The following is a 13790-nucleotide window of genomic DNA, read 5'->3' on the forward strand; positions in this document are numbered from 1 at the left end:
CTGGTGTCGGGAGCAGGTTAAGAAGATACAAGAAACAAAAGACAACAGAGGAGAAATGTTTTGGCTTTGAAGTGTTTGACCTACTCCCTCCATGAATCTTTTTTTATTTTTTTATATATTGTAGAAGGGAAGACCAAAACCTCTCCAAGATCCAATTTGAAGTTCAGATTTGACAAGCTATCCCACTCTGGCAGCGTGAGTATCCCTTTGCCATCTGAAGGCCAAATTTACCAAAAACTCACTGGACTGTTTACATGTTGATAGTAACAAAAAAATGGAAACTTAATGGCAGTGTTTCAAGAGAAGTGGGCAGAGCAGCACTGATGGAGATTAAAAAAAGGTCTGCAGGGATCAGTCACCATTCCTCCACAATGGATTCTGTCCAGGTTTTAATGATTTTAATAGAGGAGAAAAATACTCTCATAAAAAGCTGTTCTTAAAGAGCCATAGATTTAATATAATTATAAATTTTGATGTATTTAGAGAATGGCGCAATCGGAAGTTACCGGTTCGAATCCCATAAATGCCAGAAGTGATTCCACTCCGATGGGCCCTTAAGCAAGGCCCTTAACCTGCAATTGTTCCATCCTGGGTATGATGTTAACCTGCATCCAGCCCTGCAAGGAGGTCCTCCAACTTACAAGGGTAAATTCGGGAGTTGGTGGCAAGATTGGCATCTTTAAAATACCTCACACTGTTCCATTTAATTCAAACTAGTGTGGTGCTGAGGTGTCGCCCGTTGCACGACTTCACAGATGCTGAAATGGTTTGTCGTGTGGTGGGTGCGGCAACATGCTGTATCAGTGCATGCTCCCAACCTCTCTCTCCCTAGAGAAGGCCATAGCATATAGTTCCATTATCGGAATATGTGCTACATTTTAGAAGACAGCAGTTTGCCCAAAATGTCAGTGTTTCATGACGTTTGATTGTTTTGTGTTACACTTCCTACTGTGAAAGAAACTACACGGTTAAAGTTAGAATCCTGTGTGGAGGCCTAACAGTCTGCATTAGATTTATTGCCTGTTCTCCTCACACAAATGTCATGCAAAGTGGCACTGGCCAGGTGATATAATATGTTGTTACCTACTTGTCAAAAAGGTATAATCTTTGTGAGCTCAATATTTTAGATGATTCTCATTGAAGGCAGCTTGGTGGCACAGTGGTTAGCATTACTTTCTCCCAGATCCAGGGACCCTGATTGAGTTCACAATGCCCAGGTGGACTTCGTATGTTTTCCTTGTGCCCATATGAGCTTCCTTCAGGTATCCCAGTTACTTTACCCTTCTCAAAATGTTGGGTGATTGGCATGTCTGAATTGTCCTGGTATGAGCAACCATGCATTTCTATGGCTCTTAATCTTGGCCTGTCAGACAGGCCTGCGACTCTCCACATAAAGTACTCAGAATGAAACAGACAGACAATTGTATTATCTAACGTTGCCAATATGCGACTCTCTGCAATCTGAAATGGGAAAATTGCACGTCTGGAGAACAAAAAAATGCCGCTCAACATCCATCCATCCATCCTCTTCCACTTATCCAAGGTCGGGTCGCGGGGGCAGCAGCTTGAGCAGAGATGCCCAGACTTCCCTCTCCATGGCCACTTCTTCTAGCTCTTCCAGGCGAATCCCGAGGCGTTCCCAGGACAGCCCGGAGACATAGTCCCTCCAGCGTGTCCTGGGTCTTCCCCAGGGCCTCCTCCCAGTTGGACGTGCCCGGAACACCTCACCAGGGAGGCGTCCAGGAGACATCCTGATCAGATGCCTGAGCCACCTCATCTGACTCCTCTCGATGCGGAGGAGCAGCGGCTCTACTCTGAGCCCCTCCCGGATGACTGAGCTTCTCACCCTATCTTTAAGGGAGATCCCAGACACCCTGCGGAGGAAACTCATTTCAGCCACTTGTATTCGCGATCTCGTTCTTTCGGTCACTACCCATAGCTCATGACCATAGGTGAGGGTAGGAACATAGATCGACTGGTAAATTGAGAGCTTTGCCTTATGGCTCAGCTCCTTTTTCACCACGACAGACCGATGCAGAGCCCGCATCACTGCGGACACCGCACCAATCCGCCTGTCGATCTCACGCTCCATTCTTCCTTCACTCGTGAACAAGACCCTGAGATCCTTGAACTGCTCCACTTGGGGCAGGATCTCGCTCCCAACCCTGAGAGGCCACTCCACCCTTTTCCGGCTGAGGACCATGGTCTCGGATTTGGAGGTGCTGATTCCCATTCCAGCCGCTTCACACTCAGCTGCGAACCGATCCAGGGAGAACTGAAGATCACAGCCTGATGAAGCAAACAGGACAACATCATCTGCAAAAAGCAGTGACCAAATCCTGAGTCCTCCAAACTGGACCCCCTCAACACCCTGGCTGCGCCTAGAAATTCTGTCCATAAAAGTTATGAACAGAATCGGTGACAAAGGGCAGCCCTGGCAGAGTCCAACTCTCACTGGAAACGGGTTCGACTTACTGCCGGCAATGCGGACCAAGCCCTGACACCGGTTGTACAGGGACCGAACAGCCCTTATCAGGGGGTCCGGTACCCCAAACTCCTGGAGCACCCCCCACAGGATTCCCCGAGGGACACGGTCGAACGCCTTTTCTAAGTCCACAAAACACATGTAGACTGGTTGGGCGAACTCCCATGCACCCTCCAGGACTCTGCTAAGGGTGTAGAGCTGGTCCACTGTTCCGCGACCAGGACGAAAACCACACTGTTCCTCCTGAATCTGAGGTTCAACTATCCGACGGACCCTCCTCTCCAGAACCCCTGAATAGACTTTTCCAGGGAGGCTGAGGAGTGTGATCCCTCTGTAGTTGGAACACACCCTCCGGTCTCCCTTCTTAAAGAGGGGGTCCACCACCCCAGTCTGCCAATCCAGAGGCACTGTCCCTGATGTCCATGCGATGTTGCAGAGACGTGTCAACCAAGACAGTCCTACAACATCCAGAGCCTTGAGGAACTCCGGGCGTATCTCATCCACCCCCGGGGCCCTGCCACCAAGGAGTTTTTTGACCACCTCAGTGACCTCAGTCCCAGAGATGGGGGAGCCCACCTCCGAGTTCCCAGGCTGTACTTCCTCATTGGAAGGCATGTTAGTGGGATTGAGGAGGTCTTCGAAGTACTCCCCCCACCGACCCACAACGTCCCGAGTCGAAGTCAGCAGCACACCATCCCCACCATATACAGTGTTGACACTGCACTGCTTCCCCCTCCTGAGACGTCGGACGGTGGACCAGAATCTCCTCGAAGCCGTCTGAAAGTCGTTCTCCATGGCCTCCCCAAACTCCTCCCATGCCCAAGTTTTTGCCTCAGCCACCACCGAAGCCACATTCCGCTTGGCCTGCCGGTACCTATCAGCTGCCTCCAGAGTCCCACAGGACAAAAGGGACCGGTAGGACTCCTTCTTCAGCTTGACAGCATCCCTCACCGCCGGTGTCCACCAATGGGTTCGGGGATTGCCGCCACAACAGGCACCGACCACCTTATGGCCACAGCTCCGGTCAGCCGCCTCAACAATAGAGGCACGGAACATGGCCCATTCGGACTCAATGTCCCCCACCTCCCTCGGAACGTGGTCGAATTTCTGCCGGAGGTGGGAGTTGAAGCTACTTCTGACATTGGGCTCTGTCAGATGTTCCCAGCAGACCCTCACAACACGTTTGGGCCTACCAGGCCTGACCGGCATCCTCCCCCACCATCGGAGCCAACTCAGGTGGTGATCAGTTGACAGCTCCGCCCCTCTCTTTACCCGAGTGTCCAAGACATGTGGCCGCAAGTCCGACGACACGACCACAAAGTCGATCATCGAACTGAGGCCTAGGGTGTCCTGATGCCAAGTGCACATATGAACACCCCTATGCTTGAACATGGTGTTCGTTATGGACAATCCATGATTACAGTACAGTATATAGCATTGTACAAACCAGATAAGTAAATAAAGAAGATTAAGACAGTGAATTCTGATAAAAAAAAAACAGACAACATAATTGATGGTCTAGCACACACACACACACACAAGTTACATGAGCATCTTAACAGAGAAGTAAACTGAGAGAAGGGTAATAAAGTCAAGTAGAGCTAAAAGCCTTCCTGAACAGATGAGTTTTGAGTTGTTTTTTAAAAGAATTCATGGAGTCAGCTGACCTGATTAATTTTGGTAGGTCATTCCAGAGTCTGGGCGCTATACAGCTGAAGGCCCTGTCACCCATGGAGTGTAGATTAGTGTGGGGTACAACAAGATTGCCAGAATCAGAGGACCTTAGTGGGCGGACAGGCACATAGTGATGGAGTAGGTCACTGATGTAGTTTGGCGCGAGGTTATTTAAGGCTTTGTAGGTTATTAGTAGGATTTTATATTCGATTCTGTAGGACACAGGGAGCCAGTGAAGATGGAGCAGGATGGGTGTGATGTGCTCGCTGCTGCTGGTTCGAGTAAGGACTCTTGCAGCTGAGTTTTGAATAAGCTGGAGCTGTGATATAAGAATAGAAGGGGCACCTGCCAGTAGGGAATTACAATAATCGATGCGGGATGTGATAAAAGTATGGACAAGTTTCTCAGCATTAGAGAAGGAGAGGAAGGAGCAAACACGGATATGTTACGGAGGTGAAAGTAAGAAAATTTCTTAATGTGATTTATGTGGGCGGAATAAGAGAGGGAGGAATCAAAAATGACACCAAGATTTTTTACAGTAGAGGCAGGTCTGATGAGATCACCGCCAAGATAGACTGGGAAGGAGCTCATTTTATTAAGTTGCATTTTAGTCCCAATTTGCAGGAATTCAGTTTTATTGCAATTTAATTTTAAAGAGTTCTGCTCCATCCAGGTTTTAATTTCACTAAGGCAGGTTGTGAGCTGAGAAAGCTCTGATGAAGTTCCACTTTTAACATTGAAGTAGAGTTGAGTATCATCTGCATAAAAATGATAACCCAGTCCATAGCTACGGATGATATAGCCAAGGGGAAGTATGTAAATACAGAAAAGCAGAGGACCGAGGACAGAGCCTTGAGGGACTCTTTGTGTGACTGGCGCTGAGCTGGATCTGCTCTTGCCAAGACTAACAAACTCTTGCCTATCAGTCAGATAGGACTTGAGCCACTGGAGGGCAGTGCCAGAGATACCCAGCATGTTCTCCATTCTGGACAGTAGAATGTCATGTCTGACTGTGTCAAATGCTGCACTGAGGTCTAACAGAATTAATATGCTGGTTTGTCCAGAGTCTGCTGCCATAAGCAAATCATTGGTTACCCGTAGCAGAGCAGTTTCACAGTTGTGCCGCGCATAGGAGGTTATGGTGAACCGCACTTTGTCTCATCCCTCACCTAGGACCAGTTTGCCTTGGGTGGCCCTACCAGGGGCATAAAGCCCCGGGCAACAGAGCTCCTAGGATCATTGGGACACACAAACCCCTCCACCACGATAAGGTGGCGGTTCAAGGAGGGGTATGCTGCTCAACATACAAATCAGAAACTCTTGCCCTGCACTTTGGTTTCTCTACACATTTTTAATTCAATTCTAAGTGATAACATTTAAAATAGCAAGCAATCTATTTATATAAAAGTCAATGTATGTGTGTGCATATGTATGTATGTTCGAGCATCACTTCCAAACAGCTGGAGCGATTTTCATGAAACTTAGTACACATGTTTCTCATTGGTCGACTAAAAATACTGTAGGGTGAAATCAGCCCTAACCCCACCCCCTTCTGGGTAGGGAGGGGGGTGATCTTACGGTCTTGTATGCATGTTATCATCAAGTTGACACTCGCAACGACCACCAGAGGGCAAACTGGAGGCGACTGCAAGCATTCTTTATGTTTGAGCACCACCACGCCCCTGCTGCTTTTGAAATTAAATAGAACTGTCCGGTTCCAAGCATCAACTGGATAATAACATACATAAAAGACTCCAAGACAAGCACATTAGTGAGTCTTCATTGTTTGTTAATTTATTTTTATTTTTAAGCAAATCCTATTTCATAAAGACCAAATTAAAATTTACAATAAAGCAGGCTGTAGTACTATATTAGTCACAAAATAAGAATTCAAAAAAGGAACTCAAATTGCTTAATGGCTAATTGGGTGAAAACAGCTTCAGATTTCCAGGAGAAGAGCAGAGGAGTAGAAGGTCTGAGCCCTCCCAAGATGCTTTGTTAAGGAAGTGTGTTTGCAAGAGACGCCACAACATCAGTAAATTGGGAGCGTTATGAGACACACAAAGTGTCCCAAGGTTTCTTGTGTGTAAACAAAAGACCAAGAGACGGTTTTCTTAGACAAAGTAGTAGCCAGGGATAAAATCAGGACTAAAGAGCAGATGTTTTGGGCAAAACGAGAGTGAGAAACCAAGAAACAAACCTAACGCTAGGGCCTACTTAGAAAATCAGCTAACTCTGCTATGACAAACTATACGTTCACCCACCGAGGGGTAATGCATACTAAAACTGGTGCTTATTTATAGGATTATAATCAAGGTGTCATAAATGAAACCATAAGGTCATGTAACACATCTCAGTAGCATCGCTTAAACAAAGAAACACAAAAATGGTAAGAAAAATAAACTTTTTCAAAATGAGTCCATATGAAAATTAAACCTCAAAAATTGATCTGTAGGCCAAAAAACAAAAACATTGAATAAGCATGTGTTTTTTATTATTACAGGGATTAGTATGCATGATTGTGGGGGATCTCTTTCCACAGCCTGGGAGTACAAAATGAGGTGCCAGTGCTTTATTGTACAGTTGGGTGCCCGCTGCATGTGTTGATGGTGCCTGACTGACCTGCTGCTTATGTCTTTCACAGGGACACTAGCACGGACTGCTGGAGGCATGTCTCCAAAAATCAAGGTTAGTAACACTTATGTTGCAGACTCTGCACAAATTTAATTTCTGATTATTTTGTGTTAAGCTGTCTTGAAGCTCTGAAGGTGTCAGTCAAACTTCTCTTTTCCAGTGATGGAACAAGTGTAGCATTCATATTTAGTCACATTCTAGATACTGCCATGCTAGGCATATGCAGCCTTCTGTTGACAGATATTTGTGTTTTGTTATTACAGACTGCTGAATGAGTGAATTTGATTGGGTCGTGCAAGATCCATAATAAACTTGTCGTTGCTGCGCCTTCTATACAACAACATCTGCCTGCTGCTGTTTCCACACATAACCGGAGAGGTTCAGGTGTGTAGCACAGAAGCATACAAGGCTGTTTTAAGTACATATGGAGAAGAGACTGGAACTCAGGAAGGTGTTTGCACAATCACATCACAAATGCAAACTTGAGATGATACTGGAGACAACCTGGCCCCTGTGGCCACCATGAAACCGCTCGAAGTCCATAACATGTTTAAGATGTATACATCTAAAGTCAAAGCCTGTAAGAAAATATAGCAGTAGGTGTTAACAGAATCAACACACATCACATATCAGTCCCTTAAGGGCTTCCAGGAAGATTTTGGCTTGTGTCATTTTCTTCAGACTATGGAAAAGTCCCATTTTATGGATGAACTCCAGAAGGGTTTACCACATTTCTCAGTGCTGAATGTGAAAAACAGAAACATTTTCATCTGGGTTTATATTCATTCTTTCTTTCTGAAGAAATCTTGACTGTGGGGCACGTCTGCCTATTCTGTGGTGTTCCCCGTTTAACCATTCATACTATGGTGGAGAGTAATGTCATCAGTTCAGCCTTAAGGCCTCTACTCTACAAACCCTAACTGAACCTGGCAACATTCAATCTGGCTGTCGTGTATCCTCCTTACAGATCTGTTTATGACACTCCTGTTGTTTGGCTAATTGGCATGCTTATCAGCCTCTCTTATCAATCAAAGGGCACAAAAAGGAGGGGGAGGAAGGATGGTCCTATGGATGCCACCTGAAAATGAAGCATGTTGCCTAGACAACTTGCTAAATATTCTTCCTGCCTGTTGGTTTTAGTTAATCTCCAGCTGTGTTCCTGATTTTCTCAAATTTTCCTAACTCCTGAAGTTGGGTTGCTTTCCTGCAAGATAATCAGAAACATTCTTTTACTTTTGACAACAAACAGTGGGCATGCTCTAGCACTGTGTCCCTATTTGTCGTGAATTGGTCTCAAATTTATTTTCACACATTTGTCTTTGGCAAGAATGAAAGCCAATGACACGCAGATTACAGTGTAAACATGGTAGCTGGCAATGTATTTCAATGGCATTAAAGTTTACCTCCATCCTACACAAATCAATGTCTGATTCTGTGATTGGTTGTTATTCCTGCCCATCTCTCCCAGTCTGAAATAAACACAATGCTGCAATCTGAGACCATGTTCTATAAAGACAGTTTTAAATTCATATCCATTCTGTTCACCTTGCTTTTGACTATCTGTATGATGAAGTCCAAGTTTCCCTTTCGCGCTGGGTAGGTGGAGCAGATTTGTCAGTGTGATTTCTCCTGTTATTTGTGGATTATATTCTGCCAATCACAAGCCTGTGTCAAAATGCACTCTTAGATGAGAGGCCATACAGTTGGAGCCTCGGTAACAACACGTACTTGACTACCTGCGTGAGGCCAGCTTTCTTAAGTAGATTTACTGTAGTGTAGGTACAAGCTGAGTCTCCTGGTGGCAGAAGCCCTTTGATAGCCTGCCAAGAGTCCACTTAGCTGTTGAGCTGCATTTTCAAGCTCTGCATCCACACATTCTTCATGCCGTGTATAGTACTTGTGATCCCTGTGGCCAGAATACTCGGCTTGTCATGCTTCAGATTCTGTAGAATTATCGATGTCTCTAAGGTTTCAAATCCCTAGAGTGCCTACATAGCCAAATCTTTCAGACAGTAGATTCACAAAGTGCACCAGTGTCCCCACAGGTCAGCCTTCCTATCCTCAAAATGTACAACGTCTTGTAACATTTCACAGCCTGCCGCTATACTAGTCTCTTGTGCTGTGTAGTTTCCAATTACTAGTTGTATCTCAAGAGTTTCTTGTTGGAACTGAATTGACCATTCAGGGAGGGAGGGTTTCCCTACTGGTGACAGACACGTGACAATGACCCCAGCTGGGGCACAATTTTATAACAGAGATGTATGTCAACAGCCAAAAACATGTTGGGTAATAAATGGAGATTTAACCAGTCAAGAATAGAAGAAAGACAAATTAAAATGTACAACATTTGTTAAACACAGCTTAAGTAGATGCACTAATAACAACACTGAGGGAAGACAAAATGTAAATTCCTTGCACATTTTAGAAGAATAACCCTTAATGCTGTCAAGTAGCACCTGCAACTTGCCCAAGATGCCAAGGCCCATTCCAGCAGACTTGGCAACTTTCACTGAGCACATTCGGGGAGTTACAGAGGCAGCCTGCAGCAAAGAGGCACAGTGGGATGTGTCTCAAAAGAAAAAGGAAAACCTGGGCAGTGTGCAAAAGTGCTGCTGCCCCCCAAATCCACACGATGTACTGTATATATCAATTAATTTATTGTTATTTTTGGCAAAATGCCACATTCTGTTGTTGTCTTGTATAAACATATAAGAAGAGATAATTAAATTAAAAAGAGAGAATCATGTATATGTATATTTGGTATTATCCAATGTGTCCATGCAGAATTTGCTATAAATAATAAAATGTTGTATTTTGTGTCAACATGTGCTCTTTCGTTATTTTTAAATGTAACAATTGTTGCATTATTTTTACTCCAAAGCCACAATGCCTTAGACATACACATCTCATAGGTAGTGCTTGTGTAAAAGTCTGAGGAGTCCGTTACCTTTTTTCACAGATTTTGCTCAGGAACATTTTAGCCTTACTGTTTTTGAAAAAAGGTTTAATATAAAAGAAGGCAGCACCTCCATTGGAAGAAGAGCTTTTTATTGAAAACCCCACTCTTTGATATGAAGCTTAAAACAGTCACAACACTGCGTTGTTGTTGAATTCATCAAAATGAGTGCACAAGTCCACCTTTAAGTCATTAATTCTGGCAGGATTATTCCTTTTCATAAATAATAAAAATGCCTTCCTTTTCATAACAAAATATGCATACTTTGGAAGCTAGTCACAATCTTTTTAAAAGAAATTTTATTTTTTCAGATCTCACAGTGCAAACATTTTTCTCAAAATCTATTCTGCACAAATTGTGTAGAAGTCTAAAAAGTCGTACCTAACAACCACACCCCACCCCAATTATAATTCTCAAGATCTGTAAATGCTAAATGCAGAAACTGTAAAAAAAATTAAAAATCAAAATTAAATTAACAAAACTGCGTCTCTCCTGAAGCATCATCTTCTGCATCTTTAAACAAAGCTTCTAATTAACTTCAGTGCTGCAGGAACAGCACCGCGAGGCCTTTGTTTTCTTTTTGCTTCAGTACAGCATGCGGCAGGTTTGTTGTAAAATTTGTCACGTCCCATTTTTAACCTTAGTGTTTCTAATTCATCATAGCTTCCAGCTTTTCAGAGATACTGGAGGCATAATCAATGCCTCTGCCAACTTGAGTTAACATTAAGAATTTCCATAATCAGGATGTGCATCCTTTCAAAGGAAAAAAGGGCGTCCACTTCCCTGGAAATCCACAATCCTCAGTCAAACTGCCCCAGCTGAAATCTGCATCCTACTGCAACAAGACAAAAATCGAGTGAGATCCGAGTGCCTATACATGAACATAATATTTATGTGAGCTTTCACGTAAATGCTCTCAAACTTCTACCACAAGTTAACAGCACACCATTTATGCTCACTGAAAGAATTCCCATATACTGTATTTTTTATGTTCAAGGAGATTCTCTCAGGACTCAACGATCTTCCTGCTTCCTTCTGGTATTGTTAGTTCTCAAAGGTTAAGGTCTTCGCATTGGCTGTTCTTTTTATGATCAATCTTTTTATTACCAGAGTACCTCACAAACTGCCATTAAACAGCTTTACAAGACAATTCATGTACATAGAAATGAGTGAAAAAGGTCGACAGATGACTACATTATGCAGAACTGAATTTTAAAAGCCTAATGAGGAGCAGGAAGCTGTGTCACAAATTAAAGCAGAGAATGGCAAAATGGAACACGGGGGGTCGTACGCTCTTCATAGACTGCATTTAAATTCAGATCTCTGCTATTCTCCTACACAGGATAACAAGCCATGATTTAGTTCTTATGGATGCCATGTCACAGTTGAAAACATGAATGAAATTTAAAATTGGGATTTAAAATGAATTCTGTCACATTTAGAGACCCCATAGTATGATAAGATGGATAAATCAGATTCAACATTGGCAAAATGACAACCAAAAACAAGCCCTTTCCTCTTACCTTCCTTTAACCATCAGTAAGGTTTTCTCTGCAAAAAAATAGAAGAGGAGAGCTTTGACACAACATCTGAACAGACAGGCGTCACTAACAACATCTGTATACAAAGAACCTGTGAGTAATATGAAGCGATGCTATGATGTGAATCCCCCTCTTATACCGACTGTCATAAAGGGGGTTGTGTGACTTTTACTTTGAATTCAGTATGAACTAAATACACCCAGACAGCATTTCAGTTGTTCCACTGTGGCCTCAGTGACCTGAATGAAAAATCAGAAGCAAAGAATAAAGTGACATTTTAGCTGTGCATAAATCTCCACCATGCTAATTACTGTCTCCTGATGAGCTCTGCAATTTGAAAATCAAATCAACTAAATCCCCATGTCTGCCACTGCTGGGATTTGTTTCAGAGGCTCAGATGGTGTGAGTAAGTCTGGGATATGAAAGGATGGAAAACAAACAATTATAAAGAACACAATTGTGTGTGTGTTATGTAGTCAGTGATACTGTGGGGACTGTATTTTCAATATTGCTTACACAGCTTAAATTATAAAGGATAAGCAGACTGCATACCTGCCTCACAGCATTTAGATCATCAGTTCAATTCCAAGCTGAAATGCCCTCTGTGTGGTGATCATACATCCTCTCAATGCTGAGATACCTCGACACTTGGTAAGTATGAAAATACCCCGAGATTTACTTGGCGTACAATAAAAAGTCACTAACTGTGCAGTACGCTTTATTCAAGGGGAAGGCTTGACCAGTAAAATGCTTTAAAGAAAATGGATGGATAGATAAACTGCAGTAAACAACTAATGGACTATTGCCCTGAAATGAATAATTAAAAGAACTGGCACGCCCTTCATGAATTGATCAAAGGAGCAGAAATAAGACTTTGTGAGAATTATTTACATATTCTATACATATATACTCTAGGAAAAAAATGTAAAAAGTTATACCCCTGCTGAAAAGAAATGAAAAAGACTACATATTCAAAATGCTGCACCTGTACCGTCCTATTTTTCAGAAAGGTAATACCCATTATCTTTCTTAAAGATGTTTGTATAAAATGTAAAAAGCACTTCCACATCTATTTGTCTGTCTGCATGAAACAACTTGGTTCACAGGAACCATTTTTGCTTAAATTTGGCATATTTATTGTTCAAGGAAATTTTGCCAAGAAAGTTCTATTTTGGTTGAATATCTCAGAGCACCCTGTACACATTTTTGTCATTAGAAAAACTCCCACTTAATAACACTGACAAATGTTCAAAATCATCTCTTAAAACAAAGAAACATTCTGAGTGCTGCAATAGAATGATGCCCTGTCCAGGGTCTGTTCCTGCCTCACACCCTAGCTGGGTTAGGCTCCAGCACCCCCTGTGACCCTGATCTGGATTAAGTGAGTTAGAGAATGAGATGAATTATTGAATGACCTCAATTGATGATTCATATACAGTCACATGAAAAAGCAAGTACTTCCCATGGAAATTGTTGACTTTTTCAGCATATTTGAATAGGCAAATATTGTGGTAGACCACCTGGACCCAGTGCAATTTGCCTATCGGACAAAGATTGGAGTGGAGAATGTGATTATCTATCTGTCCCACAAGGCTTAGTCTCATCCACAAAAAGGTGGCAGCATTGTGAGGATTGTGTTTTTTGATTTTTCCAGTGCATTCAATACCACCCAGCCATCCCCATTAAAGGAAGCCTATGGAGTCCTGGATAATGGACTATCTGTCAGGCAGACCACAGTTTGTGAGACTCAAGGATCCTTGATACGGATGTAAACATCACTGGAGCACCACAAAGAACAGTCCTGTCTCATTTTCTATTCACTTCACACCTCAGACTATAAATATAATATCAGGTCATGTAACTTGCAGAAATTCTCAGATGATTCTGCACTTATTGTATGGAGTATATTGATAAGGGGGATGAGACAGAGTATGGGAATCAGATGGAGAATGTTGTTTCTTGATGCAAAGAGAATTGTCTGCATTTTAACATCAGCAAAACCAAAGAACTGGTGATTGACTTTCATTGCACCAAAGAGCTTCTATATGTCCAGTCACTATTCTGGGAGTGGATGTAGAGGTGTTCCTCTCCTACAAGTACTTGGTGGTCCTCATTAATGACATGTTGGACTGGTCTTGGAACACAGAGGAACAATAGAAGTAGGGGCAAAGCAGGCTCTTTTTCCTTAGGAGACTGTATTCCTTTAATGTGGGAAGTGACATCCTTCACATCTTCTATAACTCTGTGATGGCCCGTGTGATTTTCTACACTGATGTGTGCTGGGTTGGTAACCTCACTTCAATACAGGCCCACCGAATCAACAAGCTAATTAAAGGGGCAAACTCAGTTACAGAAAACACGCTGGACCCCCTTGATGTAGTAGCAAACGAGGGAATAAAAACAAAACTGAGTGCCATTATGAACAAGCCTGCACATCCTCTCTCTGATACACTAACACTGAGGACTTTCAGCCAATGAATTATTTAGCAGAAGTGTGTCG

General features: G+C 43.0%; 2 protein-coding genes across 13 annotated transcripts in view; one reads left to right on the forward strand and one right to left on the reverse strand.

Annotated features, from left to right (window-relative positions):
• The window catches only part of rap1gap2a (RAP1 GTPase activating protein 2a), a 451901-nt gene extending 442285 nt beyond the window's left edge, over positions 1 to 9616 (forward strand). For all 10 annotated transcript variants that reach the window (XM_028806691.2, XM_028806692.2, XM_028806694.2 and 7 more), the window contains 3 exons: positions 125 to 195; positions 6804 to 6847; positions 7057 to 9616. In XM_028806691.2, coding sequence (XP_028662524.1) covers positions 125 to 195; positions 6804 to 6812 — 80 coding nt within the window. In that variant the 3' untranslated portion in view covers positions 6813 to 6847; positions 7057 to 9616. The remainder of the gene's footprint in view (positions 1 to 124; positions 196 to 6803; positions 6848 to 7056) is intronic.
• Positions 1 to 13790, reverse strand: part of LOC114655592 (tapasin-related protein-like) — a 58455-nt gene that overhangs the window by 13441 nt on the left and 31224 nt on the right. Inside the window, exons 8-9 of one of the 3 annotated variants that reach the window (XM_028806699.2) lie at positions 11273 to 11300; positions 9825 to 10581 (exon numbers count right to left, since the gene is read on the reverse strand). In XM_028806699.2, the coding sequence (XP_028662532.1) occupies positions 11286 to 11300 (15 nt within the window). In that variant the 3' untranslated portion in view covers positions 9825 to 10581; positions 11273 to 11285. Of the gene's footprint in view, positions 1 to 9824; positions 10585 to 11272; positions 11301 to 13790 lie in introns of those variants that run through there. The other 2 variants (XM_028806698.2, XM_051930967.1) reach the window with 2 other exon arrangements.

The sequence above is a fragment of the Erpetoichthys calabaricus genome, chromosome 8, assembly GCF_900747795.2.
Source record: "Erpetoichthys calabaricus chromosome 8, fErpCal1.3, whole genome shotgun sequence".
Lineage (NCBI taxonomy): Eukaryota > Metazoa > Chordata > Cladistia > Polypteriformes > Polypteridae > Erpetoichthys > Erpetoichthys calabaricus.